The 27,765-nt window shown below is 50.7% G+C and overlaps 13 protein-coding genes across 13 annotated transcripts; 9 read left to right on the top strand and 4 right to left on the bottom strand.

The window, feature by feature from the left end:
• Positions 1 to 342: 342 nt before the first annotated feature.
• On the top strand, positions 343 to 2,595 carry CCOS01_14717 (uncharacterized protein; the record flags this gene model as incomplete). The annotated part of the gene is made up of 8 exons (XM_060462860.1): positions 343 to 463; positions 520 to 654; positions 714 to 785; positions 838 to 974; positions 1,033 to 1,506; positions 1,566 to 1,639; positions 1,693 to 2,111; positions 2,189 to 2,595. The coding sequence occupies 8 exons, from the start codon at positions 343 to 345 to the stop codon at positions 2,593 to 2,595; spliced, it is 1,839 nt and encodes a 612-aa protein (XP_060306691.1).
• Positions 2,596 to 4,242: 1,647 nt separating this feature from the next.
• Positions 4,243 to 6,496, top strand: CCOS01_14716 (uncharacterized protein; the record flags this gene model as incomplete). Its single annotated transcript, XM_060462859.1, has 4 exons — positions 4,243 to 4,967; positions 5,035 to 5,081; positions 5,137 to 5,607; positions 5,673 to 6,496. The coding sequence occupies 4 exons, from the start codon at positions 4,243 to 4,245 to the stop codon at positions 6,494 to 6,496; spliced, it is 2,067 nt and encodes a 688-aa protein (XP_060306690.1).
• A 183-nt stretch (positions 6,497 to 6,679) lies between these two features.
• CCOS01_14715 (maltose permease MAL61) lies at positions 6,680 to 8,462 on the bottom strand (the record flags this gene model as incomplete). The annotated part of the gene is made up of 4 exons (XM_060462858.1): positions 6,680 to 7,553; positions 7,609 to 7,799; positions 7,858 to 8,228; positions 8,279 to 8,462. The coding sequence occupies 4 exons, from the start codon at positions 8,460 to 8,462 to the stop codon at positions 6,680 to 6,682; spliced, it is 1,620 nt and encodes a 539-aa protein (XP_060306689.1).
• Positions 8,463 to 8,987: 525 nt separating this feature from the next.
• On the top strand, positions 8,988 to 10,604 carry CCOS01_14714 (murein transglycosylase; the record flags this gene model as incomplete). The annotated part of the gene is made up of 1 exon (XM_060462857.1): positions 8,988 to 10,604. The coding sequence occupies one exon, from the start codon at positions 8,988 to 8,990 to the stop codon at positions 10,602 to 10,604; it is 1,617 nt and encodes a 538-aa protein (XP_060306688.1).
• Positions 10,605 to 11,117: 513 nt separating this feature from the next.
• CCOS01_14713 (acyl-protein thioesterase) lies at positions 11,118 to 11,777 on the top strand (the record flags this gene model as incomplete). Its single annotated transcript, XM_060462856.1, has 1 exon — positions 11,118 to 11,777. One exon carries the CDS (start codon positions 11,118 to 11,120, stop codon positions 11,775 to 11,777), a length of 660 nt encoding a protein of 219 aa, XP_060306687.1.
• Positions 11,778 to 12,462: 685 nt separating this feature from the next.
• Positions 12,463 to 13,340, top strand: CCOS01_14712 (uncharacterized protein; the record flags this gene model as incomplete). Its single annotated transcript, XM_060462855.1, has 3 exons — positions 12,463 to 13,078; positions 13,139 to 13,238; positions 13,295 to 13,340. 3 exons carry the CDS (start codon positions 12,463 to 12,465, stop codon positions 13,338 to 13,340), a joined length of 762 nt encoding a protein of 253 aa, XP_060306686.1.
• A 616-nt stretch (positions 13,341 to 13,956) lies between these two features.
• On the top strand, positions 13,957 to 15,494 carry CCOS01_14711 (uncharacterized protein; the record flags this gene model as incomplete). Its single annotated transcript, XM_060462854.1, has 4 exons — positions 13,957 to 14,149; positions 14,217 to 14,320; positions 14,375 to 14,737; positions 14,793 to 15,494. 4 exons carry the CDS (start codon positions 13,957 to 13,959, stop codon positions 15,492 to 15,494), a joined length of 1,362 nt encoding a protein of 453 aa, XP_060306685.1.
• A 276-nt stretch (positions 15,495 to 15,770) lies between these two features.
• Positions 15,771 to 17,516, bottom strand: CCOS01_14710 (serine carboxypeptidase; the record flags this gene model as incomplete). Its single annotated transcript, XM_060462853.1, has 3 exons — positions 15,771 to 17,067; positions 17,121 to 17,283; positions 17,339 to 17,516. The coding sequence occupies 3 exons, from the start codon at positions 17,514 to 17,516 to the stop codon at positions 15,771 to 15,773; spliced, it is 1,638 nt and encodes a 545-aa protein (XP_060306684.1).
• Positions 17,517 to 18,211: 695 nt separating this feature from the next.
• On the top strand, positions 18,212 to 18,451 carry CCOS01_14709 (uncharacterized protein; the record flags this gene model as incomplete). Its single annotated transcript, XM_060462852.1, has 1 exon — positions 18,212 to 18,451. The coding sequence occupies one exon, from the start codon at positions 18,212 to 18,214 to the stop codon at positions 18,449 to 18,451; it is 240 nt and encodes a 79-aa protein (XP_060306683.1).
• An 852-nt stretch (positions 18,452 to 19,303) lies between these two features.
• CCOS01_14708 (uncharacterized protein) lies at positions 19,304 to 19,678 on the top strand (the record flags this gene model as incomplete). The annotated part of the gene is made up of 1 exon (XM_060462851.1): positions 19,304 to 19,678. The coding sequence occupies one exon, from the start codon at positions 19,304 to 19,306 to the stop codon at positions 19,676 to 19,678; it is 375 nt and encodes a 124-aa protein (XP_060306682.1).
• Positions 19,679 to 19,835: 157 nt separating this feature from the next.
• Positions 19,836 to 23,348, bottom strand: CCOS01_14707 (uncharacterized protein; the record flags this gene model as incomplete). The annotated part of the gene is made up of 11 exons (XM_060462850.1): positions 19,836 to 20,075; positions 20,135 to 20,197; positions 20,248 to 20,429; positions 20,505 to 20,962; positions 21,026 to 21,110; positions 21,165 to 21,548; positions 22,140 to 22,165; positions 22,235 to 22,418; positions 22,488 to 23,070; positions 23,172 to 23,248; positions 23,300 to 23,348. 11 exons carry the CDS (start codon positions 23,346 to 23,348, stop codon positions 19,836 to 19,838), a joined length of 2,331 nt encoding a protein of 776 aa, XP_060306681.1.
• Positions 23,349 to 23,708: 360 nt separating this feature from the next.
• Positions 23,709 to 25,598, top strand: CCOS01_14706 (uncharacterized protein; the record flags this gene model as incomplete). The annotated part of the gene is made up of 2 exons (XM_060462849.1): positions 23,709 to 24,788; positions 25,083 to 25,598. 2 exons carry the CDS (start codon positions 23,709 to 23,711, stop codon positions 25,596 to 25,598), a joined length of 1,596 nt encoding a protein of 531 aa, XP_060306680.1.
• Positions 25,599 to 25,843: 245 nt separating this feature from the next.
• Positions 25,844 to 27,347, bottom strand: CCOS01_14705 (uncharacterized protein; the record flags this gene model as incomplete). Its single annotated transcript, XM_060462848.1, has 4 exons — positions 25,844 to 26,358; positions 26,421 to 26,549; positions 26,612 to 27,163; positions 27,317 to 27,347. 4 exons carry the CDS (start codon positions 27,345 to 27,347, stop codon positions 25,844 to 25,846), a joined length of 1,227 nt encoding a protein of 408 aa, XP_060306679.1.
• Between the last annotated feature and the right edge of the window lie 418 nt (positions 27,348 to 27,765).

Raw genomic sequence — 27,765 nt, 5'->3', positions numbered from 1 at the left:
GTAATCTTCCATCGTATATTGTGCCCGAATGGATGCCTGAAGTTCCCTTGCGTGACCACAGCTTAAAGCAGCATCTGTGAACTTGCATGACTCCTGAATCAGCGTGGATTCCAATCCCTCGTTTACTTCCGAAAGAAGGCAGGGGAGTCAGAAGATAATGACGCGTGAAAAGGGAGGAAACGAAGGTTTACTCAAAACTCCAGGTAAGGATCAAGCCTGGCGTGCTTTGAGATGAAATCTCTATAAGATGTCACAATCTCAAGGCTTGGATTTGCCAACTGAAATTTACAAGCTCACAAGACCACTCTTCTCATTGATCTCCCATATGCCAATTTCTCCAGAATGCGGTGTCTTCGTCTTTCGGTGGCTCTCGGGTCTATTGCTCAGCTGTCTGTTGCCGTAAAGGCAGCCCAAAACAACGGATCTGCTCTTGGTCTTGAATATGACTTCATTATTGTCGGCGGTATGTAAGATCTTCCCAAATCATTCGTCAATTTCGAGACTGAATCTGAGATGAAGGCGGAACAACTGGTCTTGTTCTCGCGGATCGTCTGAGCGAGTCCGGCGATCAACGAGTACTGGTCCTGGAAGCTGGGCCTGACCCTCATGTCGTTGCTATGCATGAGGCACCCGGTGCTGTTGAATACATCGCGGGTAAGTGCCGTATTTATTGACATCTCTATCCAAGACCAGTATGCTCACAGCCTATCAAGGCACCGCGATCGATTGGAACTTTTACACTGAACCACAGGAGTACCTCGGTGGTCGAAAACTTGCCTACCACCGTAAGTTTGGAGACCCTTCGTGATACTATACTATCGACTCCTAACCTCTCAGGTGGCCGTGGTCTTGGTGGCAGCAGCATTCTCAATGGCTTGTACTATGGCCGCGGTTCGGCCCATGTCTATGATCATTGGGTTGAACTTGGAAACCCCGGTTGGAGTTGGGAAGAGGTGTTCCCCAAGTTCATAAAGGTTTGTTCAAATCAGACCATAGGCTCAAATGATTTCTTTGACCTGACTTAGCTCGCAGGCTACTCACTTCAACCCGCCCAACAATGGAAGTGGTTACAATCAACGTTACCAAACCTGGGACCCCGCAGCCTACTCCGATGGCCCGTTAGAGATTGGTTTTCAGGGGTTCGTTCCACCTTCAAGTGTCGCTTTCATTGAGGCGTGCGAGGCTGTCAATATTCCCATTGTTGCGGACTTGAACACTGGCAAGAATGTGGGCGTCAAGCAAGGCTCTGCTACCATCAACTCCAAGTACAGACGTAGCTCAGCTTATGACTACTACAAGGCCATTACCAACCGCCCAAACTTACTAATCCTTCATGACTCACCAGTTCAGTCCATAGTCTTTACAAGGAATGCCACTGGAAGTCCGATAGCAAGTGGCGTTGTTTTCATCGACCACTCTCTTGGACGGCACCGTGTCATTTCAGCCTCTAAGGAAGTCATCGTGACTTTGGGCACCTTCCAGTCTCCCCAGATGTTGATGGTTTCGGTAAGATCACTTTTCCAGTGATGCTCTACTGGTCGCGCTCTTCGCTGATTTTGATGAAGGGAATTGGTCCGCAAGCCACACTGGAGGCCTTTGATATAGAGCCAGTGGTAATCAACGAAAACGTTGGCCAGCAGTAAGATTCAAACAAGTTCCCCGATCAGAGTCAAATTATCTGACATCTCACAGCATGATGGATCACAATGTTTACAGCATCTCGGCCACCGTGGTTCCTGAGGCCTCCACCCACTACCTCATGTTCAACACTACCAACGTTCAAGCTTCGCAAGATGAGTACTACTCAACTGGTAAGGGTGTCTACACGGCCCCTGGAGGCATCACGAACGGCTTCCAGGAGTTGTCCAGTGAGCAGCTTAAGTCAATCGGCGCCGGCGCGGTGATTGAGGCGGGTCTCACCAACCGCTCAACTGTCGAGTTTCTCTTTGAGTCCTTCTTCTATCCCAACAGCCCAGGCCCGACGTACGAACCTTCAGCAGATGGGTCGTACATTTCTATCACAGTATCAAGCATGGTCGCGTTATCCAAGGGCAATGTCACCATTCAGTCAAGCGGCATGTCGGATGCTCCCATCATCAACCCCAACGCAAGTTTATCACCTTTATGCAGCCTCTTAACCGGCTGCAGAGACCATGCCTCATCTTTGACCTGTGGTGATGGCTAACAGTTCATCAGTACTATTCACATCCCGCCGATCGCGCCATAGCGGTGAATGCCTTCCGCGACGCGAGGAAAATTCTTGCCCATGCGGCCTTCGCCAACATGACCGTTGGGCCGGACCACGGCGAAGTGGCGCCGGGCGTTGCGAACATCGCTTCTGACGATGATGATGCTATCTTTGATTACGTGAAAGCGACCACGGTCCCCAATTGGCACGCTAGTGGCACGAACCGCATGCTGCCCTTAGAGGACGGCGGCGTCGTTGACCCGCGTCTGCGCGTCTATGGCGTTCAGGGTCTGCGGGTTGTTGACAGCAGCATCATGCCCACTGTTCCGGACGTCAACATCGCGGGGCCGGTTTACATGCTAGGCGAGAATGGGGCAAGACTGATTCGGGAAGATTGGGGCTTTTGATCCACATCATCAATCACTGCACTTCACTTAAGTGTCCGGGTGTACTCATGTCAAGTAGATTTCATGGTACCAATATAGACGGCATCCAGCATCGCGATTGATTTGGTAGCCTACATTTGTATGATACAACTTGACAATCTCTTTTGCCAACTGGAGTTGTGCTAGCAAAGCTGTATTTTGAGGCATTCTTCTGCTTGAGTCTCCGGAGTCTTGACGGATAGTGGGTAAGTCGGAGTCCCTACATTACCCTTGTCCGTTTCATGGGCTAGCCCTGCGTCCAGATCCGGGGGGGGGCCCTTACGAAAACTGAAACTGATGGCTATGTAAAGCTCTCTTGGCGGAGCTACAGACCCTCACGGTCATCTCCGACTCATTCTACCCCAACGATTCCTGTGGCTGGTTGAGGCCAGCCGCTAGCACCGTGGTAGGGCGGGAGCTTCAACTTACCGTCTCAGACATTTGACGTCAGCTGGATAGCAAGTTTCCGTAGGTTAAAAATGGGTGTGATAATGAATTGATTTTTGGGAGGTTTACCAATGTACCATAACGAAAGTCTTGACCACCAATAGGCTAGGCAAAATGCTATTCCGAGTCCCATCGTGAATTTGAGCGTATCTTAGTGGAGCCCAAGGTGGTGTTGGGCTTGGCTGTCTTTCCACCCGCCGGCAAGACAAGTCAACAAGTGACGAGGATTCCTTCCAAGCACGGTCATTTCCATTGCAAATACAAAAACAACAAACGGTGTCGCTGGGGGAACCCAGGAAAGAATGAGCATCCTTAGTTGCAAATACTTCTAGATTTGTCCAGGACAACAAGAATACTTCTTAGCTAGGAAAAGCAGGCTCGGACGAGTCCGAATGTATCGATGCTCCTCGCGCAGCAGGATATACCTTGCTCAGAGCTTTAAGGCTGAACTACCAATTGGGTGCTCAACTATCTACACTGGAGCGAAGGACCTTCCTCCGTATCCTACCAGTTTTTACAAAGCTTCGCACTTCGTCCCATGGTGCTAGTTTTCCACTCAACCACGTGGGCCACCGTCGCGAGTTTGCTACAATGTCACATCAACGTCGCAATTCATCCGGTAACTTTAGGTCCCAAGGCCAGGGTAGGAAATTCCAAAGGCGTGGTGTTTGACCTTTCTCTTCCTCTCGAGTTCCAGTTATCACTCGGATCCTGAGGAGCTTTTTATCCCTGGTTTGATCGTCTCAACTTTTAGTGCGTGGAAGAAGTATGATAGATTGGAAGGCCCTCTCGAGACTAGGGTCTACCTACAAGCCTCTCTATATTTAAAGCGGTTGTTCAGGGTTCACGACTCGCGGCTAGTCCGACTGCTTAACAACTGACTCGTCGGCCGGGGTAATCGCGATCAGCCCCGCAGGAGCTCTCCAGCAGGATGGAGTTCACTCTTCGGACAAGAAATGATTGTAGGTAATACCGCGTTTCTCAGAATCGCAAGAACCCATCTTTCGTTTTTTCTGACCACATACCTACGCTCTCTACATACTACGCTCGTTCATTGTTTGATTTCTTCCGATACCTAGCGCAAACGCAGGTCGTTGTGTATCCCAATACTTCTTTACCCCATCTGCCGCTCCGGCCGTCTTGGCCAGAAAGAGCCATATTTTGGGCTGTCGAGAACCCACGATGACGATGGCTTCTCCACAGCCGCGACATGAGACGATCGATCTCGACGATTTCAACCAACACGCCAGAGCTCCTCGAAATGTTCCACAACAAGGCATTTGGTCGAACCGCAAAAACACAGAAGATCATCGAAGGTGGAGCATCATCGAACTGGCAGGCGACAACCATAGTGACTGGCCGAAGTACGCCAAAGTTGAAGAGGCTTCCTCAGCACACCCCTCACCTCTGAAGACCACGGTTTCATTCAACCAGACAAACTTTCTTCATCCTCCAACGCCGGACAGAGAAGACTGTTCCTATAGTCATAAGGGCAACGACTTCAACGACACGATATCTCTTACGTCTAAATCCTACAAGAATGGAGACAAAAAGACGAGCCCATTCGTGTGGTGGACATTATGTTTGTGGCTTGTTGGGGTCCTGATGCTGACGCTAACGGCCGTGTACTCGACCGGATCGGCAAAGGCTCTAATGAGACAAAATTTCTTTGTCGCATCGCCTAGTAATTCGATCCTGATCCTTCGCGTGATGACTGAGCTTTGCGCTCTTGTCTTGGCTGCCCTTGTGGTTGTGGTTGTGGAAGACTTGCAGTGGGCACTAGCATCTCGCCCCGGTGGCGTCAGTCTGTTGCACTTTGTAGGACTTGACGCCGGTACGGGAGTATGGGGGTTGCTTCGACTTTTGGCAACTGCCGAGTGGAGGCAGAAGTACTCCAGTCTGTTCCGGTGAGTTTGAGTCTACTTTTCTGCCAGATTAAGTGAAGACTTGTGAACGCGTTCTGATTCTCCAAAGTCTGTTGGTTATCTGCTCCATTCCTTTGCCGGGTATCATTCTCATGGGTAAGCTATCATCACCTTTAAGATTGTAACTGTACGCCATGTTGACGGTCTTCAGGTGCTATTTCTATCGAACTGGTCACGTTCCCCGAAAAGACATACAACGTGTCTGCCGGAATTGCCCCCTTCAACGCCTCTTACATCTACGAGATTCGTCAGTCTACGGCCACCGCCTTATTGGTGCAGATGGGCAGCCCGGCCTGGTCCGACAGAGATTCTTTCTCCCTGGATCCATTGCACCAGGGCGTAGGAAAGTGCACCGGAAATGACGGCGGATGGGCCCCGTGTGACGAATCGCATCTGCTGACCGGCGGTGTGGTCTCAATTGCGCCTCAAGCAGACAACCTGACGAGCTACCCGGACTCTGCGGCATACGTAGTCCCCAATACTCGAGTCGTTCAATTAGAGTATGGGAGAGTACATGATCTCGATGCTCTACGCACAAATGGAACTTGCTTCCTTATTGGTGCCGACAGCGCCGCCTCGTACTGGTGTGCCGCTGTTGGCAAACAGAAAGGCCTGCTTTTTGGTAAGAATAGCCATGAATGGCTCTGCACACTGCTGTGTATCTCGAAGCTGACAACTGTCTCTCAGGATCAGCATATTGCCCGATTGCACTTCAACTGACCAGTTCCTGTATCAACAACACCGCTTGGACAAACCCCTTGGAACTGTCATCATCACTATACGTATACTCACGTTATGCTACCGTCACATATGATCGCGGAAACTTCTCAATTCTCGACGTTTCGGATATGACACCACCAGAGCAGGACATCATCGGTCTCGATGAATACATGCTCTCGCTATCCGCTGTCGTCCCAGGCTTTAACAAGAGCGGCCCAGCTACAAAGGGCGACAACTCAGCACTAGCCATTTATGCAGTCACAGCGCTACCGATCAACGACAGCGAAGTGGCTAAGAAGCAGTCATTGAGAGCCGTCAGGAAGGCCCTCTCTGTGCCATTCAGCTACTTCCACGCAAATTACTTCTCATCTGGCCCGTCCATTTGGGAACTCAAGACTCCTCGCGAAGGTCTACCAGAGGACATGTACTCCACCCTGTCCATCTCCATCCTCAGTCATCAGGTTGTTGCAGGAATTGTTAGCAGGTGGCTTTTCGTCACAGTAGCCGGCATAATACTGTGCATATCATTAGCCATCATCATAGCGACGTCAAGGGTCTGTGTAAAGAGGCCAGAGAGATGCGGCTATCCGACGCTGGATTTTGCCGCCGTGTGTGCTGTAAGAGGAGGAATACCGTCCAACTCTCCCGAATGGGGTAATGCACAAGAGCCGGCCTCTCATGAGAGAGGTCATGCGAGTGGTCTGCACAGGAGTCTGACGCAACTCGGGCAAAAGCCACAACCATTCGGAGTTGCGAAGAATATTAAGAACGAAAGGGTAATATTAAGTTAATGAGACTTCAAGAATATGACGATCAACGAACATCATAATACCATAGAAAGCGCAGTTAAGATTATTTAAAGTAGCAATATTAAACCTTCTGCAGTAATCAAATTTTATTGCACATACATTCTTGTCGAACTGTCTTCATATCACTGCACCCTCAAATCATGCAACTTCGGTGCAGAAATTAGCTCAAATATCTCGCAACGACTTGCCATCATGGCCCATATGAGCCGGAATAGCGTGCTTTCGAAACCTCCTGGGCGTCAGTTCAGACTCATAAGCCTTGTCAATTTCCTCCGTCGTCATACCCGTGGTATCTGGGACAAGAAACCAAGCCCCTGCCAGCAAGAACACGGATGTTCCAGCGTAGATGAACCCGGTGCGGGCTCCGAGATTGCCAGAGTCAACGTTATACATGTAAGGGGTGATGAAGTTGAACAGCCAAGTCGTGAAGGTCTGCGCGCAAATGCCGATAGACAACGTTTTGGCACGAAGCGCGTACGATGGGATCTCGGCGGCGATAGGCCAACCAGCGCCTTGCAGGAACGCCGACTGTAGGGAGATGAGTAGGTTCATCAAAACAGCGATTGCCCAAAGGCCGCCCTTGTTTGTGGCCCAGTAAAGCGTGCCAATGATAACCATGAAAAGAAGGTTGATCACGAGGCCTAGCAGCACGACGTTTCGCCGACTAATACGCTGCAGATATGCTCCACTAGCCATGATAATCAGCACAGCAAAAGCGAAGCCGCCGATACCAATGTCGAAAGAGTGAACGGCCTCAAGACCGGCAGTAATGAGGAAGTAGATGTTCTGAGCTAGAAAGGGGGCGCCGCCAATGTTGGCTGTCGAGTAAAGAAACGCGACGGTCAAAGACCTCTTCCGGTTATGGCCCTGAAGACATGCTGCGTATGTAGCGTTGTTGTTCATTTCGAGTTCTTGTTCCGCGCGGATAGCTTGTATCTCATACTCGAGGCGCTCATCGGGGTGGTTTGGACCGTAGATCTTATGCATGACCTTTCGCGCAGCTTCAATCTTGCCCTTCTTGATCAACCAAATAGGGGACCTAGAGATCAGGCGTTAGTACAAGAGCCATTCTTATCTGGGCAACTGACACTTACTCTGGTGCCACAGCCCAGGTGATAACAGCTAAGCCACCAACGGCCCACTGGATAGCAATGACCGTCCTGAACGCTTGCTCTCGAATATCAGGAACGAATATGCGGATCACGCCCAATGCCAGACCCTGGGTGAGAAGAACAAAGATGACGAAACAGGTCTGTAATGGAGCGCGAAGTTTCAGAGGCGACACCTTGTAAAGTTTGTTAGTTAGCTTATTAAAAAGGACCGGAATTCCAGTCTGCTCATACTTCACCGATGTACGTCGTAGCGGTGGCCATCACAGCACCAATACCCAGACCCGAAATCATCTTGCCGCCCATTAGAGTTGCACGCGGCACAGCGATATACTGCACCGCAGCGCCGACTAAAGTCAAAATAGCTGCAGCACAGGATGGCCACTTCCGCCCATATCGATCAGAAACGAAGCCAACCAAAATGGCACCAAGGGCCTGCGTAAGTGAAGACATTGCAGTCCACAACGAGGTCCAGATGGAAGGGAGATAGGGTCCTGTCGGTCCGATTTCGCCAAAGTATAGTAGAAACGAGGGCATCGAGATCGAGGCTCCATTGGTGACTGTGTCGTAGGCGAAGACGATGCCGGCGGAAAAGGCTACGGAAGCTTCATGACTGTTAGAGAAGTTTTTGGGTTGCATGGATTAAAGTATTTACCTATGAGCAGAGCTCGCCAATGCCTTTTTGCATTCTCAAGGACCGAGAGCTGCCTTTCTGCGTTGATGATGTCTTCACCAGTCCCAGCACCGACAGTTGCAATCCCGGTACCAGTCTTTGCTGTCTCAAAGTGATTGCACTCCGGGTCCTGCATCTTTGTGTCGTCAGCCTTTGGTGAAGTCATGTTTCTGTTTGTTTCGATGACTGAAGGGGCTACGGGACATTGTTCACAGGTTTTCAGCAAGGATGGGCTCGACTTCCACTTGACATTAAATGCAAGCAGAACCACATTCCTTAGCTAATTGCACATGCAGGACATCCAATGAATTATGGATTGTCCGGGGAAGCTAATGGCGGGGGGAATCTGGGGTATCATTGATGTGTCTAGCTTGGGTGGACGTTTTGGGTGGACGTTGGTGTGGATTGGGGTAGGCCTGGGTGGACGGCGGGTGGACGTACTTTGGACATGCGAGTGGAACATCCGGGGAAACGGGGGAGTGGAAGATTCGGGAGAAGTGAGTCCGAGTCGGAAACTGACTACATACACCTCGGACTTCCCGACATGATAAGATTTTTCAATGTCGTGCCTGTGTTGTATGAGTTGTATTGTCTACGGATTTCTAGCCCCCGGATCTAAGTCAGAAGACCCTATCCTCAACCACCTCAAGTAACACTTCAGCGAGCTTGAGCAACATTAGACAGCGTCCTAATGAAGGTTACCAACCCCATCATCCCTGGGTTCGCTCCTGATCCAACCATAGTCGTCCACAATGGCACTTACATCCTCGTCAATTCTTCTTTCCACGTGTTCCCTGGGTTGCCCATCTATACTTCTACAAACCTTGTGGATTGGGAGTTGAAGGGCCATGCCTTATGTCGAACCACTCAGCTGTCTCTATCCAGCGCCTTTACCAAATTCATCCCTCTGCCTCATGGCATCCCACTCATAATCACCGGCGGTCTGTTCGCACCAACACTCCGTCATTTCAAAAACAAGTTCTATGTTGTGTGTACATATGCTTGGGAGAAGCCTGATGGAGCACACGAGTTCCAGAACTTCTTGCTTAGCTGTCACGAAGACATGATATTCTCAGAGAATGGATGGTCAGATGCAGTGCCATTCGAGTTCCCGGGTATTGATCCAGGATTATTCTTCGATGAGATATCCGGAAGGGCATATCTTCACGGCTCTTATCGAACTGGACCTCCATGGGCACCAGATTGCTCAATTCGCCAGTTCGAAATCGACGTTGAGACCGGTGCAGCCTTGTCAGACACGAGATTTCTCTGGAAGGGTGCCGCCGGCAAAGATGATGCTGAGGGGCCGCACATTTACTTCAAAGACGGCTGGTACTATCTGTTGACCGCCGAATCTTCGACCTTTGAGGGTCACCAGATCAACATGGCGAGATCCAAAGATATGTGGGGACCTTACGAGGGTTGTCCGAACAACCCTTTATTGACTGCATTCGAGAAAGACGAAGCCGTTCGTTGGACTGGCCATGGTGATCTATTCCAAGACACTAGAGGAAATTGGTTCTGCGTTCACCTAGGAATACGACATGATGATGACAGTATTCAACGCCATCCACTAGGCCGCGAAACTTTTCTCACTTCGGTTGACTGGCCCAAGGATGCATGGCCCAGAATTTCTCAGACAAAGCTGAGCCTAGATCTTGACCTAGAAGATGGATCGAACGCGGGACAGCACGGTGTCTTCAAGGATCTGAATCGGCAAGTTGAAGACCTCTACATCCGGACTCCCATTCCTCAAAACTACTCGTACTCTGCCAAGGACAATACCCATTCTTTGTGCGCTCAGACCTCGACCCTAGCTAGCCCATCAGGCACATCCACGTTCGTTGGCCGCAGGCAAAGATCTCACTTAGGATCAGCTTCGACGACGATACGTCTATCTTCCAAAGGGTCTGAAGGACTACCACTGGTCGGCTTAACGGTATACAAGGATAGCCTGCGGCATGCAGTCATCCAGATTGATCCGCAAGAGCGCAAGATATCTTCCATTCTGGTGGCAATCCAAGATCAGAAGCCCAAGTCGATCGATTTAGGCTCGGCTGCCATACCCAAGTCTGCTAGGGAAATCGAGCTCCGCATTCAGACCAAGCCCGACGGATACGGATTTCTCTGGAGAGTCAAGAGTTCTGGAGAAGGAACCCAGTGGCAAAGTCTAGGAAACGTTGACCCCGTCCTGCTTTCGGGTTACGACATGACGGGCACTTTGTACGGCATCTTCGCCATTTCGAACAGCACACCAGGCTCTACCGGAGATCAGTGGGCAGAATTTGAGGATTTCATGGTTGAATAGTGGTGATTGCATGCTTTCGGAATTTATCGGGGGGCTTCCTGGGACTGCCTGAACTCTCTGAAGACCGGTCAAACACCATGTATTTACGTTGCTCAAGAATTCATAAGTCTGGGCATGTCGAAAACTTCCGTTCTTTGTATACATCCCGCACGCTTTGTAAAAAAAAAGTAAGTTTGGGAGAGACTGAACGTTGGCTAAAAGTCGTTGGTTGGATCAACTCGAACGGTGTAAACAGTAGCCACCATTGTATTGGCCTCGACCTTTTAGGCACCAGTCGCCATTGTTGCCTGGGCTTTGGCGATCAGATGCATTAAAACCGTCAATTCTCCCTGCGCCACTCAGCCACTTGCTCAGTTCTCTCACTCCATAAACACCACTCAACACTCGCGTTCCCACTTCAATCGTAGCTCCATCAAGCTCGCGATGTCTTCTCCACTCATTTATCAACCATCAACAACCCACACCCATACCGTCGTCTTCTTGCACGGGCGAGGCGACAATGCAAAGAACTTCATGCAGTCACTAAATTACTCCAGCGACTCACAAGATCGCACTCTGGCAGACGCTTTCCCATCTTTTCGCTGGGTCTTTCCTCAAGCAAAAACAGGAAAGGCGATGGCGCTCGGCGATAGGGTCTCGCAATGGTTTGACATCTGGAACGTAAACAACTTTGCCGATCACGAAGAGCATCAAGCTGAGGGGCTCCGAGACAGCGTTGCCGCCATCCGAGAGATCCTCACCACAGAGGCGGAGCTGCTAGGAGGCAAGTGGAACCGCATCATTCTGGCTGGAATAAGTCAAGGCGCAGCAGCCGGCGTCCATACTCTACTCAATTTACGACTCCCACCGGGGCAATCCAGACTCGGAGCCTTTGTCGGCTTTTCCTGCCGCATGCCGTTCCCTGGGAGAAATCTCAACGATACCCGGGCAATTCTCGGGCTTGGGGATGTCCCAGAAGGATGTGCGCTTCTGGAACATACTCCCATCTTACTAGAGCATTGTGTTGATGACCCCCTGGTGCTGGTTTCCAATGGTCGTATCTTGAGGGACACCCTGGGTAGGTTTGGTGCACAAGTTGAGTGGAAGGAGTATCAAGAAGGGGGGCATTGGTTTAATTCACCTTCAGGAATGGATGATGTTGTTCAATTCTTGAACTCCCATCTCTCTGAATGATACTGGGTAAACTCAATTCAAATGCTCGAGCCCACTAAACGCTTGGAAATCTGAAATTTTGTTAGATTTCATTGATAGTCTTCCTATAAAATAACAGGCCTTTGCCAACGTGGACAACACACAGCAACATCCAAGCTTATGAAGCTATATCAGCAATGCAGATGTTCCCGATACGCGGGCTCACTTGATGAGATGAGGGACCATGATAGGATATGTATTCTTGGTGTTGCACTTAGACCCTTCAGTAACAGCGCTTTGAGGCGCCCCTTACATGTACTCATGGGGGTCAATACGTCATACCATCATCGCCATCCTTATTTTTCGAACCTTGCTAGAGTCGCGGCAACTGTGCCATAATATTGGCTTAGTTAATTGGTTACAACAAAGTTTATCAGATCGTGCCGTATATGTTCTCATTGACCGAGCGTGGGAAACTTGGTCGCGGGGGTCGTACATGTCCTCACCTGCCTTGCCCTAGGGCTTCGCTTTTAGAAAAGCTTGATTCCGGGGTGCCGGAGATACTCTTCAATCTCATTTTATCGTACGTACACTTGTCGGAATGCGGCTTTCTGTTAGATTCGGAGAAGCACTGCCATCTGCACGTTGTAGCCGGCATCGTCAGCCATTAAGAATTCCCATCTTACAACATTAATCAGGCAGAATCCATACCAGGAGACGCCCTCAGATGCGCTTCCTTGCCACTCTTTTGGCCGTTGCTGGCCTGGCAATCGGGACTCCTGCCAACCTCGTCGAGAGATCCGCGCCACCTCGGGTCAAGAATATCGACTTCAAAGAAATGAGATTGCGAATGCACCTGAAGCACCCGACTCACCTAATCTCCCAGTCTTTCGACTTGAACGATGTAAAGGGGATGTTGGTGTCTCGCGCTGGCACAGCAGATACAATCTACATCCGTAACTTCAACACCTTCATCCCAATGACCAGCTTCCGAAACGGACCGACTTCGGATGGAGAGACCACCGCAGAGAACCACTGCTTCATGTGGGACGAATGGGAGCTTCGCGATGTCAAGTCATACTGGAGCTCGTATACGGCAGCTTCCAAGATGCAGCATGTTGGGCTCGTCGGCGACCCCGAGACTGTGGCGATCCCCTGGGGGGAGAAAGTTTCCGTCAAGAGGAGGATCAGTCTTACTCCTGACTGGAGGCCCATTAAATCTGTGCTGAGCATTGCACTGGGCATGAATACAACGGACGAATGGACCCATGGGGGAACCTTCCAATGCACGACTGCTCCCAATAAGAGAATCCGTCTTTGGTTCCAGAAGTATGTCGGATCAGGTAAGCTTTGGAAGGAATCTTGGTACCTGCTTCGTGTTCAGGATACTGACTAGGATACAGCATATGCCTTCAAGAAGATATGTAGAAGTTGCGGTGGTGAAAGACCGGTGTGTGAGCAAACGTGGACGCCACAGGGCCAGATTATCATTCCCTCTGATGGGTAAGTTGGTGTTTATTCGTCGTGATTATTGTTGGGCTGATTTCGAGCCCACCTAGCTCCGATCCAGACCTCAACTACAACATGCATTGTAGCTCTGATTAGATCGGGCGAGATAAGTTGAAGCGGCGACGGCGATGCGCCCGGTTAGAGAACTATTTTTAGACCACAAGTCAAGTCCTGGTTTTTTTGGGTCATACTGCTTCGCCTCATCATCGACAATGGAACAGGTGCCTATTCGAAGGTTTCACCATCGCCAAGATCTCGACCTCATCCACGGCAATAGGATGTTGCCCGAACGTATAATAGGCTCCAATCTATCCAATTCTTGAGTGATCGTCTTTCCATCTTCCAGCATGTGTATATGGCAAAGATCAATATCAGTAGTATCATGTCAGTACGACTACTTCTTACTGACATACATTTCATTGGCTCAGGTAAGATAATGGTCCTCTTAATATGTTGAACAGAAAGCTTGGTGCTGACCCCGCAGCCTAGTCGCAAGTGTAGCCTCACTACCTTACTTATCTTGAGCCAATCAGCCTCCGTATGTCAGCCGATCATGACTTTTAAGTCTTGATTTCCAACGTCATGTTGAATTTCTTCATCTGTGACTCACCCTGCCAAATGTTCTCGCGATTCTTTTAAGTACGCGCCCTCAGTTACCAGCATCACCATCATTCGGCGGTAGCAACAACACCACTGATGTCACTCAGCCATCATGAACCACCAACATCTGGACTCCGAGCCCGAGGCAATAAACTTGCGCGGTCGCACATTGACAGTCAGTCAAGCGGTAACACAGCAAGAAAACGAGAATGAGATTGAACAAGCGCCATTGCCGCCCGCAGACAGGGGAAAGGAGGCATGGCTTGTCTTGCTCGGATGCAGTCTGATCCAGTTTCCCGTGTGGGGTAGGTGAACTCGTGTGCCCCTCACTCCAACCGCTGGAGAGAAGATGTCTGACTCTGGACTCTGTAGGGTACTCCCTCGCATTTGGTGTCTTTCAGGAATATTACGGCAGTCACCCTGACAAGCTTGAGGGCGATACCAGCAATATTGCAGTGATTGGGACCACCTTGACGGTATGTTCATGAACCCACTCCCGTATCATCACTTGGATGTGCTGACGAGGTCAGGGCATCATGTACCTCATCTCCCCTTTCACGTTCACGATCTTGAGTAGATGGCCCCGTCTACGCCGTTGGTTCGGCCCACTTGGACTGCTCCTCACCGCGACCGGCTTCCTCTTATCCTCTTTTGCGACTACGGTGTGGCAGTTGATCGCAACGCAAGGTGTCATATGTGCCCTAGGCTGCGGGCTACTATTCACTCCAACGACTTTGTATCTGGATGAGTGGTTTGTCAAGCGAAAGGGCCTGGCTTACGGAGTCATGTGGGCTGGAAAATCTGCAGCTGGCGTCGGGCTACCCTTCGCCATGGAAACCTGTCTGCAGAAGTTCGAACCAGTAGTCACGCTCCGAGCTTGGAGTGTTGCAACGGTACCACTCGTCCATTTTCATGCAAGCTCTGAATATATTATTGACAATCGCACAGGTTCTCATCTCGGCGCCCCTCCTCTACTTCCTCAAACCACGTATCCCCGTCTCCCAGTCCTCCGCCGTACGCCGAATCAACCTTAACTTCATCCAGCTCCCCTCCTTCTGGATGCTCCAAATCGGCAACGTCCTCCAATCACTCGGCTATTTCCTCCCCTACACCTACCTCTCCACCTACGCCGTCCAACAACTCCACGTCTCTACAACTGTAGCAACGACCCTGCTCGTCCTCATCAACGTCACCTCCATCCCCGGCGGCATCGTCATGGGCAGCCTGGGAGACCACCTCCGCGTCACCACCGTGATCCTCATATCGACCATCGGTTCCGCGCTCGCAGTATTTCTGTTCTGGGGATTTTCGAGTCAGACAGCGCTGCTGGCTGTCTTCAGCATCACATACGGCTTCTTCGCCGGCGGGTTCAGTTCTACCTGGTCTGGAGTGCTGTCTGAGTTGAAGGCTGAGAGCCCGGCGGTGGACACGGGGTTCATCTTTGGGTTGTTGGCTGGTGGGAGAGGAATCGGCAACGTGATTAGCGGGCCATTGAGCGTAGCTCTACTAACTGGGGATGGGTGGATAAGAGATGGCAAGGGCTGGGGGTATAGCGGACAATATGGCGGCATTATCTTGTTCACAGGCGTTACGGCAATGTTGGGTGGATGGGGAGCACTTGGTAGGGTCAAGTGCATTTGCGCCAGGTGAGCTCAATGCTTAGGCCTGATCCCATGCTAATGTCACTCCTCCACGCTTCGATCAATCGGACGTCGGTAGTCGGGGTAAGAGAAGTAAGGCAAATGCGCGGCCGATATCTGGGGTTCTTAATATCAAATTTGCGAAAACATCCATGTCCAGAAGGCAACGTAGGATAGGGTCAAAGGTTTGATCATGGGTAGACATTATTACTATAAATCTCTCTAGTCTGATTGTGACTTAATCCTCAACCTCCTAGATGAATCAATCATCATTATAACCACCCGTCTAGTGGTTTCTCTTGTAAATGGTACCGTTTCCGGTAAAGTTACCAGTCTGGGTAGTGAAGTCATCAGTGTTGCTGAAGTTGTCAATCTTTCCGAGCAGAATCTCGAGCATGCGGTACGCGACACCAGGAGTGTATCCGGGCAGCTCATGGCCAGCAAGACGAGCAGTGTAGAAGGTCAATCCACGATCGGCGGTCCACACACCCTGAATACCGGCGCCGGCAAGCGCGCCAGCATTGTACTCGGGGTGGTAAGGAGCGATGAGAGGCGTAGTGGGGTACTCCGACAGACCCTGCGCGCCGTTCCAGGTCATGTTCTGGATCGCGAAAAGCGTACCGTTGGTGCTGAGAAGCATGTCGAGGTCACCAGAGCCGATGATGGTGTTGTTGGTGAACTCGATAACGCGCTGCAGGGCACCAGTGATGGCGGGGCCGTTAGACTGGTCAGAGCCGCGACGAGTTCCGTTTCCGAAAACGTTGACGTTGGTGCACTGCTGCCAATTGGAGTTGAGGGGTGCGTTGAGCGCCTTCTTGACGTCGGTGCGGTTGAAGTAGATCTCGGCGCCAGGCGGGGTGTAGTCGCCGCTGTTCACGATGCCGAGCTGGGAGTATGGGTGCGGGCAGGTCTCGGTGATGTGGTAGATGTTGAAGCAGGGGTTGACCTCGATGATGGCCTCGTAGAAGGTATCGAACATGTCGCAAGCGTAGACATCGCTGTTGTAGGGATCGGGCAGGACGGGGAAGGCCTCCTGGGGCGGCGGGAACTGGAAGTAGGTGTCGAGGTAGGAGGAGTAGTTGCACGAGTCCTGGCGGTCGCGGACTTGCTCCATGAAGGTCTCGTTGAGGTAGAAGAGGTTGTTCCAGAACTCGACGTAGGGGAGGATGACAACCTGCTGCTGAATGGTCTCGTCGCCGATGATGGGGTCGTTGATCGAGATACCGGCCAGGTTAAAGTAGTCGGTATCGTTGGCGGAAATGAAACCGTCAGCAATGTATGGGACGTAGTATCCGGCGTACGACTCTCCAGTGATGTAGGTCTTCCAGGTCTTGAGGTCAAAGGTGTCGATGAAGCTCTTGTAGAAACCGCGGAACTCGGTCGCAAGCTGGACCTCATCGGTGATATTGGGTACTCCCTGGGAGTAGCCAACACCGACGGGTTGCTCGACCCACAGCATGTTGGTCAAGTTGGTCCATGAGTAGGGGTTCTGAACGGGGGCAAGTGTGCCCGCTTCCCAAGTGAATGGGCCGTTCTCCGTGAGGAAACCGGAAAGAGAGGAACATCCTGGTCCACCATTGAGCCTGTCGCACGTTAGCGGGTTGCTTCAGATCCGGCTATTATTTTGCTATCTTACCAGATAACCACCTCTTCAGGGGTCTGCGCGGCTGATGAGGGGAAGAACCAGAAGAAAAGCTCGCGAGTCTCGTCGGGACTGTCGGAGATGGGGAGCAATCCAGCGTAGGATTCGCCAATGTCGAAGGGCACTTCGGGGATACCAGTGCCATTGACAGCGAAGGCTTGGAGAGAAGTCAGCTTGGCGACCAAGAGCTTCAATGCCCGTCAATTACTCACCCTTAGTCTTCTCCGTCAAAAATTGGGAGGCGCGCTTCTGAATCTCAGGGTGAGAGAAGGGCTGGTTGGCCGCGCGCCTCTCGACAATGGACCTCGGAAGCGTAGGCCTGGTCGGCTTCTTGAAAGCAAGCGCAGAAGAGGCGCAAAGCAGCCCGCTGAAGAGGTTGAGGAGCTTCATCTTGAGTTTGACTGGGGAGAGACTGCAGGCGAGTGAAGACTTCTACTCCGACCAGAGCTGGCCCGGCCGTGGTATTTGAACATTTTCGTATATGACGGCATCACTTCACAAAGGCCCTGACGCTTACCATAGGCAGAAGGAGAAGGTTCAAAGTGCCCAAAAGTCCCCTGATAGAATGGGTCACTTCTCGATGATTGAACGGCAGTGGGTCCAGGCAAATGTTGATCGTTGGTTCATGGTACGTTGGTCGGTTGTTCGGCATGCGAGAAAGCGTTGCTAGCCGGTCTCCTCCAAAGGTACCTTGGACTCATCTAGGCCTTTTGGAAAGCTCATATCGAGAAAAGTCGTGTTCAGGTTACCTTGAACCTTGAGGTCATTTGGTAATGAGCTTGTACTGATAAGCCTGATTGGCCTTGGCCGAGTCTCGGTGTCATGTAAACTTCATGTGTCCTTCTTAGTGACCAACGGCGCAGAGGAACCTGGCACTTCTGGGTATTAATCGCGTGTTCGGCTCTTAAGGCCGCATAAAAGTTGTAAGATGACGCAGCCGGGAACGAACTGTCACCTTCCTCTTAAGGTTAAGGCCGGTCCCGCAGATCGACAATGAAGCTCCAACGGCATTCGTGATTCGATCACTGTGTCTTAGTGTCGTGGGAGCAGACAGGGCCCCGGATAGATCAAGCTTCGGGCGCACGATGCAGCCGAAGCTTGGGCTAGCTTGGCGAAGCTTGTCAAGCTTAGCGACTCTCGGGGCGGCGTTGGGCGGGTTGTTTGCCTGGAGCCTGGAGGATCGATACAAACGCGGCAGAGCGGGAGAGAAACAAAAAGTCCGACCTCCCCGGCATATCAACAGGGATCAAAGGCTCGCGAGCATTAGGACCTGCCTGGGAGGTACTACGGTGATATCGTATTGCAAAGTGCGGGATGTCGCGTAATCACGACCTTGAGTGATGCGATGCAAGGTAAGAAAGCTCGATAGATGCTAGATTGCGAGACGAGTAATTCGCTCATGCGAATTGCACGGCTTAACTACTGCCCGCTATGTATGTCAAGGTTACTCAAAAGTTCCAGTTCATCTCATTCTTAGAAAGTTGAGTCCACCTCAATCTGCCTCCCCCAGAAATGTGTTTGGAACCCCACGTTATCGCCCACTCTCTCGCTTAGTAATTAGTCTTACTCCAAGACGCTCCAGCATTCCTCCAGCACGTGGAGGTCAAGAACCGTTACTATTTACGCCCCGTCTCCCCCTCCAACAATACCGTCGTTGAAGGCGAGAGGAACTTGATGCAAGAGCCCCATGCTCCCTCAATCGCCGGCATCACGTGGTGCCAGGCGTTGACTTACGATAGCAGGATGATGGTTATGACCAATGGAAGCTGACAGGCCCAAGAGAAGGATGACATCAGGCGCATTGGCACTGCAGTCCGGTCCAATGACTAACCTAGTGTGCGTCTTGAGCATTGCCCGCGCGTCGCACGGCCACACCGAGCCATCATCCCCCTCAATTGCATGCAGCATTTGCGGCGTGATTGAAATGTAAAAACAGTTTCAGCCCTCTGTGCAGAAAAGAGGCGTAAATCGACCAATACAATGACCGGAATGCTGTGGCTGAAGATGCTGACGCGGCAGCCACACTGTTGGTGGGCCTCACAAGGCCCAACATCAATCCGTCTGACATCGCCAAGGTAGAAAACTATCATACTTAGACTTGACGCAAGGTAACAATAAGATACCCACAAGTCGATCGCGAGTCCATCATCACAGAGAGCCAGAAAGACGCAACTGCAATGGGACCCTCAAAAGCATCACCCTCCGAGGCGGCACCAGCCTACGACGAGCACGGCTTCCACGACGAGCATCCCGTAAACGCGTTTCTTCCATCAGGATCAGCCTCAGCCTACGCGACAATCCCGCAGAACGACGAGCGCGATATCGAGCTGGCACACGATCACTCGGGACCAGATCCGTCGGCCCCTTTCAACCCCTTCAAGCCGCACCAACACTGCGAGACGTGCGACAAGTTCACGTCGGCGCGCGAGGTCAGGGCCAACGAGAGGCACTGCTGCCTCTGGGTTGCCATAGTGTTCATAACAATTAGCGTCTCGATGGCGGTGATGGGAATCGTTGCTGTCGAGGCAAAGTTCAGACATCACAAAGATTAGGCATCGAGAACACGGTTGTTTCTCCAAGTCGTCTGTCTACTAGATATGACTTTCTAATAGTTGGGAGTTCCTTTGTCTGGGTTGGTGCGCAACAGTCGGGTGATCGATCCAGAAGCCAAGCCTTGCCCCAAGCAAATGCCGACAAGACTGCGTCTCATCAAGGTCTGCGCTGCTTCCTCCAACCCGGTCCCTTCTTGCGAATGATCCAAGCCAAAGGCAACTCAGTGGCAAGGAACAACGCATAGATAGCAAAACACCAGCCCAACCCCGCAGCATCGGCGAGTGGTTGTAGTGCTGCAATTCCCGCACCCGCTCCCAAGCATCTCACTATGCTGGACGCACCCTGTGCTGTAGCAGATCTTTCGCAGTTGAGGTCGGTTAAGAGTGTTCCTGTCATCTAGGTGTTTTGGTTAGAGCCTCGTTCATTCCATTTTAGATTTGTAATAAGCTTCGTACCGTGAACAGACTAGCAGTGGTGATTCCAGTGATAAACTGCATTATAATCATGACAGCCATGTGCTAGACCATATCAGCGCCATGTTGTGACTTGAGATTACGAGCAGTTTTACCGCTTTTGCCATGAGCGCGAGACCGTATCCAACAGTTCCTAACGCGCTTATAGTGACTAAAAAGTTCAAGCCCTTCAATCTGACTTGTTCAATCTGTACTTCAGAGGGCGCAATGCCATTTTGGTCGCTACTTTCTGATAGCTTGCTTGTTGCTGCTCGGTAATTCCGATTGAGAATTCTCCCTATCTCATCCGTCAGCCCATACTACGTAGTCTAAGAATAGAGGGATATCAAACCGGTTGTAAATGATCCTATACCTCCGGCGACCCCGGAAGGGATATATATCAATCCCGCAGTCAGGTAGTCTAGTTTGTAGATCTCCGAACACTGGGCACCCAGCGATGTTTGCAGCGTCATTTTCACGGAATATGTGATGCCGTACAGGAGTATCACAACGAGTGAGCTGCGGTCTTTCAAGATCGGCAGACAGGCGAACGGGTTTGGCCAGTGTCGCCTGGAATTTTGACTTCTCAATGCTCCTCCGTCTTTCCTTTGGGGGCTCTTGTTGATCAGAGTGAAGAAGCTCCAGTAAATGCCCCTAGCGTTGGCGCTGCCATTTCCCACGATGTTGCGCTGCGTCTCGGGGAAGAAAAACAGCATGGTAAGAGCTGTAATTGAAATAATAATTGTCAGGAACCAGAATATCCATCTCCATCCAAGCTCTTGAGTTATGCCGCCTCCAATCACAGGTCCAAGACTAGGGGCAATGTCTGTACTTGCGCACGCGTCAATGCAAGTATTCCTGTAGCCAGTATGTAAAGACAAATGATGAACCTACAAGAGTAACAATACACCAACGAAACCTCCCCTATCTTTCGGCAATGTAATGTCCGATATAACACCGTAGGTAATGGCAGTCAACCCTACTCGGTGTCAGAGACGATCTGGGCACATGATAGTCAGGCACTGATCCTCACCAGAAGCACCTGAGCTCTGGAGCATACGAAGCACCAGTAGGGCAGGAAATGAACTTTGGAGAGCAATCCCAACATTTGCTCCAATCATCAAGACGAACATCAAGAGGAATATTGGTCTCCGGCCACTTTGGTCAGCCATATCCCCCATAAAGGCAGGTGCAATCGCGGCGATAATCAAATACGAGGTTACTGTAAGATTGATCAGGGAGACCGACACCCTAAGATCTCGAGAGATGGGAACAATGGCCGGATAGTATATGTAACTGCTCATGGTAGAAAACATGGCCGAAAACGATGCGCTGAGGCTGATCCAGTGTTTCTGCCATTTGGTAAAAACCGTAAAAAGCTCGTCTTCGTTGACGTCCTCGTTCTCGAGCTCAGCGTCTGGATGGGATGTAAGGATAGGTTCCAGAGGTACTATACCATCGGTACCTTCAAGATCGTTGACCCGGGCCATTTCGTCTAGGTAGAGTTGATGAAGCTTCAGCCTTCAGTTAACTCAGAAAACGACTTTGGAGCGCGAGCTGTTGAGGATACGAGGTAGGTAAGCAACAAGACAGTTGCTCTGTCCTGGAAAAACGTCATTAGTGTTAGAAATTTGCTCTTCATGTCACGGAAAAGCCAGAGCCGTCATTTCTTGGGAGGCGGGGTAGCAACCAATCACACGAAATGAGCTCGTTGCACAGCAGATGACAGACAGTTGGTTGTTGACCCTCAGGTTTGTGGCTGCAACCGCAACATGGCAACATCACATGCAGGAATTGAATCTGACAACCTGAAAATTGATCACATCTCTTCAATTGAATGTCGGTGAAACGCTTCATCAGTTCAATTCCCTCAAACATCGATTTCTCAAATACTGAATGTTTACTACACCAAACCAACTGGAACTGGTGCAGCGATCTGGGACTCAAAGGAAACCTGAGCTCTCTCAACATCCTTTCCCTTCTTGACTCTCGTCTTTAACCCTATCACCTAGAAGACGCATATTGCTGAGGAATCTATGGAATATTTGTAAGCACTTCGCGATTGTAACTCGTGGCCGAGGAGCAAATTCATATTCAACGTACGCATCTCTCAACTTCAGCTCAGTGGGGTATAGGCTGGCGAGGCAGACCTGATGGCGGATGAGGTAGATGATTATGCGGCTTTCGGCATCTTCTTCAGGTTCGGAAATTGGTACATGCTTCCAGTACTCTTGAAAGTATGCCTTCCCAAGTGGATATCTTGGGTTGCGGAATGGGGCCAACTCAACTTCACAAATGTCAGTTCCGGCAGTATCACGTTCGATAGCACTACAGATCTAACTTTCTCCCAACTCACTTTCGTTATGGGCCCATAGGGCGTTTGCGTCGTATACAATGATGGTTTCGTTGTCCAGCTTGTACTTGACGTTTCCAGGCCAGAGATCTGTGTGGCAGAGTGTTGGTTTGATAGAGCGGCCTTCTGTCTCCAAGGGACGCAAGTAACGAGGAAGCACTGTATCCAGATAGAAGTTCAATGTTGTCTCATCTTCGGCGGCGTAGGCGCCGCGAATGACTCTTTCCCTTTGCAACAGGAACTTCATATGAGTCGTCCACCATACTTCCCAGGAAGATTCCCAGCCATTGGGTTGTGTCAGGTTGCCAAAACTAGTATTCACTGGGAATCCAAACTTCCCTGTGGGAGATTTCCCTGCACTGCGGAGATGAAGCGCACTTGGGACCGCCATATATGTCTCTGGAGGTGGGATGTCATCGTCAATCATGTCCTCAAACTCCAGAAGGAGGAAATAAGTGTTCGGCTGAGATGCATACTCCCTGAACGCGACTGGTCGAGGGATGTACTCGGGGATGAACTTGTATACGCTGCTTTCGGAGTGCCAGTGTGCTCGAATCTGTTCTAAGCCCCCCTCGCCTCTTGCTTTCTGTGACACCAGTCAGGGAATGTTGAGCTTACGAGTACTGAGATAACTTGAAATCATGCCTTTTCAAAGAATCTCCGAATGCTCCCATCTGGAAGTTGAACGTTGTACTGTGTGGTATCGCACCAGTCGCTCAGTCCCAGAGATGTTGCCTCGATCACCTTGCCGTCCTTAGGAAGTTCTATGTCAAACCTCAGCATATTATCATTAGTCATGGATACAATAGGCTAACCCGCAAGAAGATTCTCATCCACGGCCACTTCTACACGGTCGCTGGCCATGGCCGCAAGTTCTCGGGGTCTCAATATCGCTGGTTGACTGTTTTGGAAATATCATCGGTGGTTTGCCTCGGTGGGCCTGAGAAAAGTTTTGTGCTTGCACCTTGAGACTCAGGCTACCAATTCTCGCGACGAAAAGAAATTACAGCTCACGTAGTACATCGGCTTCTGTCTGTCGTGATGGACCGCGAAGCAGGCTATGCTGCAAGTATGGGTCGATTTCGGTGTGATTGAGCCGCAAGGGGAAGATCAGACAGTTTCCCCGCATTCAATTATTCACCCCAGCCGCCTCGGACTTTGAGAAAGGCGTCACTGCCTTCAAAGGACTGGTGATTCCTCCAGTAGGGTGGTTCGCCTGGTTAAATGTGGCACAGCTCGGTAACCAATGAGATACCCGCTGTAGTGTCTCGTGATCCTTCCAAGGACTGCAAGAGTCCGTCAAGGCGACATGACATTGATGGTATTTGGCAAAAGCAGATCAGAAGCACAGCGTTCTCCGTCTCGTTCAATGCCAACGACTCCAAAGTCTTTGTAACGTTGAAAGGGAATGGGAATGTCAAGCAGGCAGTCCTTACCTTTTCGACCCGGGACGGAGAACAGCTTGATTCGCTCTGCATTATCGAAGACAGATCTGACTCCGACTCCGACGATCATCACGAAAGCCTCGACAGATTTTGCCCAGAGGTTGTCCGCTTCTCCCCCTTTCTCGGCTACGCAGCTGTCACGTATCGCAGTTCCCACCTGACTCTCTTCGATCTTAACGAGGAAGACAAGCTCGAGAGATTATTTCGCATAGAGAAGAGGGGCTCCGAAAAGTTACGTCCACCCCAAATTCTGGATGTTGTCTTCAACCCCGCAATAGAATCTGGCCTGATGGCCGTCGCATACCAAGATGGGGATATCATTGTGGTTCACTTTGATGAAGACCGGTGGTACCAGGTCGGCTCGGTCAGTCTGCACTCGCGAGTGCTCGCCAGCTCGCCGGATGGCATGATCCTGGCGGCCGGAGATACCGAAGGAGGAGTGTCGCTCTTCAACTTCGACTCTCTTCAGTTGTTACATCGACTTGAACTCCTTGAAGAGACTGTGGTTGGCATCATATTCTCCTCCAACACCCTCAGGCTCTACGATGTCCGGGGGCGTTCTTGCAACGTCTGGGAGCCTTCTGTTCTACTTAGGCAGAATGCGACCGACGATACGTCCAGCGACCAAGATGACATCCCAGACGAAAACAATCTTCAAAGATCTGTTACCAGGCCTTTTGATGAGGCCAAGTTTGTTACTGTATTGACACCCATGGGTGATGACAAACATGTTTTCTGTGGTAGAGAAGACGGGTCCGTCTCGATTCACGATGTTAAAGACGGACAGAAGATTGTCGAGTTCAAGCATCACTCCGCAAGCATTCGCGTAGTCGAGTGGAACCCGAAGGTCAATCTCTTGGTAAGCGTTGATGCATCAACGAGATGCATTGGAATGCGCATATCTCCTCATCTTAAACACCACAATCCCTGGTATCAACAAGATGTTGTGTTCAACTCTCGGGCGTCTTCATCGGTGTCACAAGCAATTATTGAACCAAATGGTCTTGCTGTTTTATTCTCTACACAGAGAGGTGAAGAACTGTGGCAAAACAAGACTCCCCCGGAACCGTTTTCACCAAGTCAGCTCTCTACAGAAAGCGGTCAATGGATGCAGCATCCGACTGACAAGTCTCTTCTACTTCTTTTAGAACAGAGCACTATACGACCCTTCCGTTGGGATGATCTCAGATCGAATGCTTCTTCCTCCTCTATCTCCATGGTTCTGCCACCAGGTTTCAAGGATACAACACTGACGAACAAATGGTTTTCCCGTGTCGAGTTCAACACCATGGTGCAAGCAATCCATCTACAAGCAGAAAACAAGAACACATTCTTTCTGCTCACTAGTAGCAATATTCATACTGCTTCCAAGCAAGTATCCGTCTCGTGCACCGTCAGCAGTCTTCTCGGGAGCGTGAAGGCTATTCTGGGGATCACTCGTTCCGCAGTCATATTCTTGACACGGGGCGGGTGGATCAGTTCTTTCAGTCTCAAAAGTTTTGAACGAGCGAAATCATATACACAGCACCTCTTTATTCCCTCTTTCTGGCGTACAGGCGATCTTTTGATACGGACGGTGTCCAAAGACAGTGTGGCTATTGCATACAGGGATGAGATCATCATTATTCGAGGCTTCTTGGACTTTGACAAGAAAGTCGAGTGGCAGTAAAGTTTTATGCTTGATTTTACATCGAATTCATTCTTACAGGCGCAAAGGTAGCATTGGGGTATTGCATATAGATGCATTGATGCTTTCTCGGAAAGGCCATTTATCTCCAAGTCGGGTCAGCATGAGACAGGCCCATCCATCTAAGCTACTAATGAGGAGCTTTAAGAGCAATGAGGCAAAAAACTGATTCGAAGTGATGTCATGTCCACCGGTCCGTAAGACCAGCGAACCAATCCCTTCTCCAACTAACCCTCCAACTGATGAGCCACGTGGATCTCGCGAACATTGGTCATGTTCACACCCACAAGCTTCCAAGCCATAACACCCTTCTCGATATCACGATCCTCATGATCAAGCAGAACATAGCTCATCACAGGATCCGTAAAGTTCGCCTCCTGACGGAAATAGTAATCCTGCTTATTCTCGATGAACGTCTGCTCGTTGGCGGCATAGCGCTCGTGCTTGCGGAAGGTATCGACGAGCTTCTGGTCGAGGAAGAGCTGGCCCGCGTGGGTAGCGACATTGTCCTGGATGGTGCCGTTGGCGAGGCGCTCGGTGCCCGGGACATGGGTCATAATGTGGATGTGCGGGGTGCGGCCGGAGTAGTGGCCGGGCAGATTGGTGCCGAACCAGACGGCGCCGTTGGCGTTGGTCTTGCGGAGGCCGCGGTGGAATGTCTTGTCTGCGTTGGAGGGGTCAGCTTCGCCTGCGCCGTTGGCCTTGGAGACGACGCCGGAGTAGATGCCGGTGGAGTTGGTGTCTGTTGTAGTGGAATTTAGTTGGATGTCCAAGATTTAGGGATAGGAGAGTGTATGGACTTACGCCAGACTTCAACCCAGATGTTGGGAACGGGCTGACAGGTCTCGGTGTCGATGATCTGGAGGTCGAGGTACATGGGAATGCCAGACTGGCCATCGGTCAGGTCGAAGCGGTCGAGCTCTCCCTCGACGTCTGTCGATGGTGTCAGCCAAGTCTGAGGGAAGGAACGAAACAGGTAAGTATGGGGAACATACAGAAAGGACCCTCAGTAGTCTCAATGCTGAGAACGCAACCATCATCACGAGTGGCGAAGATGTCAGCATCTGGAGAGTGCCAGTTGACGCTGTCATCAGTGATCTCATGGTCGGTGCTGAGAACAGAGTCGATGTCACGCATGGTAATGCCCGCATGACGAAGGGAGTTGGCAAGCTGAGCTCGGCGAAAGGCAGCCTCGTCAATGTAGCCGCGCTTCTCGAGCTGGATGTTGCAGTGAGCAAGATTCATGGTGTTGTCGAGGGAGTACTCCTGGCGAGCGGCGATCTCGAAGGCCGGGTTGACGGTTCCGTGAGCAGAGCAAGGGCGGATGATGCTGAGCATGCCGTAGCAGACCAGGAAGCCGAAAAAGTAGGCGATTATGACGTTGATGCAGAGCTGGAAGTAGCTGACGATGTGTCTGTTGAACATCATCTCACGGTGGTGGGTCTCCTCGGTAATGATGCGATAGTTGGAAGCAGGGTAAGGTACAACTCGGCCCTCTGCGTCCTCGTAGCAGACACGCACGCTGTGAGGAAGAGAATCCTCTCCAGCTAGAAATATCATGTCAGAATATTTCTTTGAGGTCTGTTCAGGTTGGGAAGGCAGGGTAGAGTGCTTGAAATATTCGCCAATCCAGTGAAAGAAACGAGCTTGCGTTGTTCGAATCGAACAGCGATAATTTCGTCAAAAAAATAAAGACATACCAGCAACGATGCGAATACTCTGCACGTTCATTTTGAGTAACTCTCTGGTCATCAGCAAAGAGCTTGGTTGTTGTCGCGGTGCAAAGGTTCTGCTGTGGAAGCAAAGGTCGTGAAGAGTGCCTTGCCAAAGAAGCAAGTGAGAGTGTGGGTGAGGAAAAGATCTCTTGTTTTCCAGGAGTAATTCGAGAGGGTAAGTAGGAGATGTCGATGTATGGCTTGAAGATGGAATACTCGTCGTATTCGCCTTTGGCGAGAAGTGCCTGGGGTGGTTGAGCAGTGAATATCCACGGGATGCTTCACGGGTGAAGTGTGAAGATGCATGTCACGTGAGAGGGTCTTGAAGAAAAAGATCGTGTATCATGACTCCAGCAGCCTTTTCTCACAAGGTAGTGTCTTCCAATCATCAGGCCTAAGTGTTTTGTTACAAAGCATGAGCTCAGCAGACAGCA

Source organism: Colletotrichum costaricense (assembly GCF_030867565.1).
Source record: "Colletotrichum costaricense strain IMI 309622 chromosome Unknown Scaffold_21.1, whole genome shotgun sequence".
NCBI lineage: Eukaryota > Fungi > Ascomycota > Sordariomycetes > Glomerellales > Glomerellaceae > Colletotrichum > Colletotrichum costaricense.
This window is presented reverse-complemented; position numbering and strand designations above follow the sequence as displayed.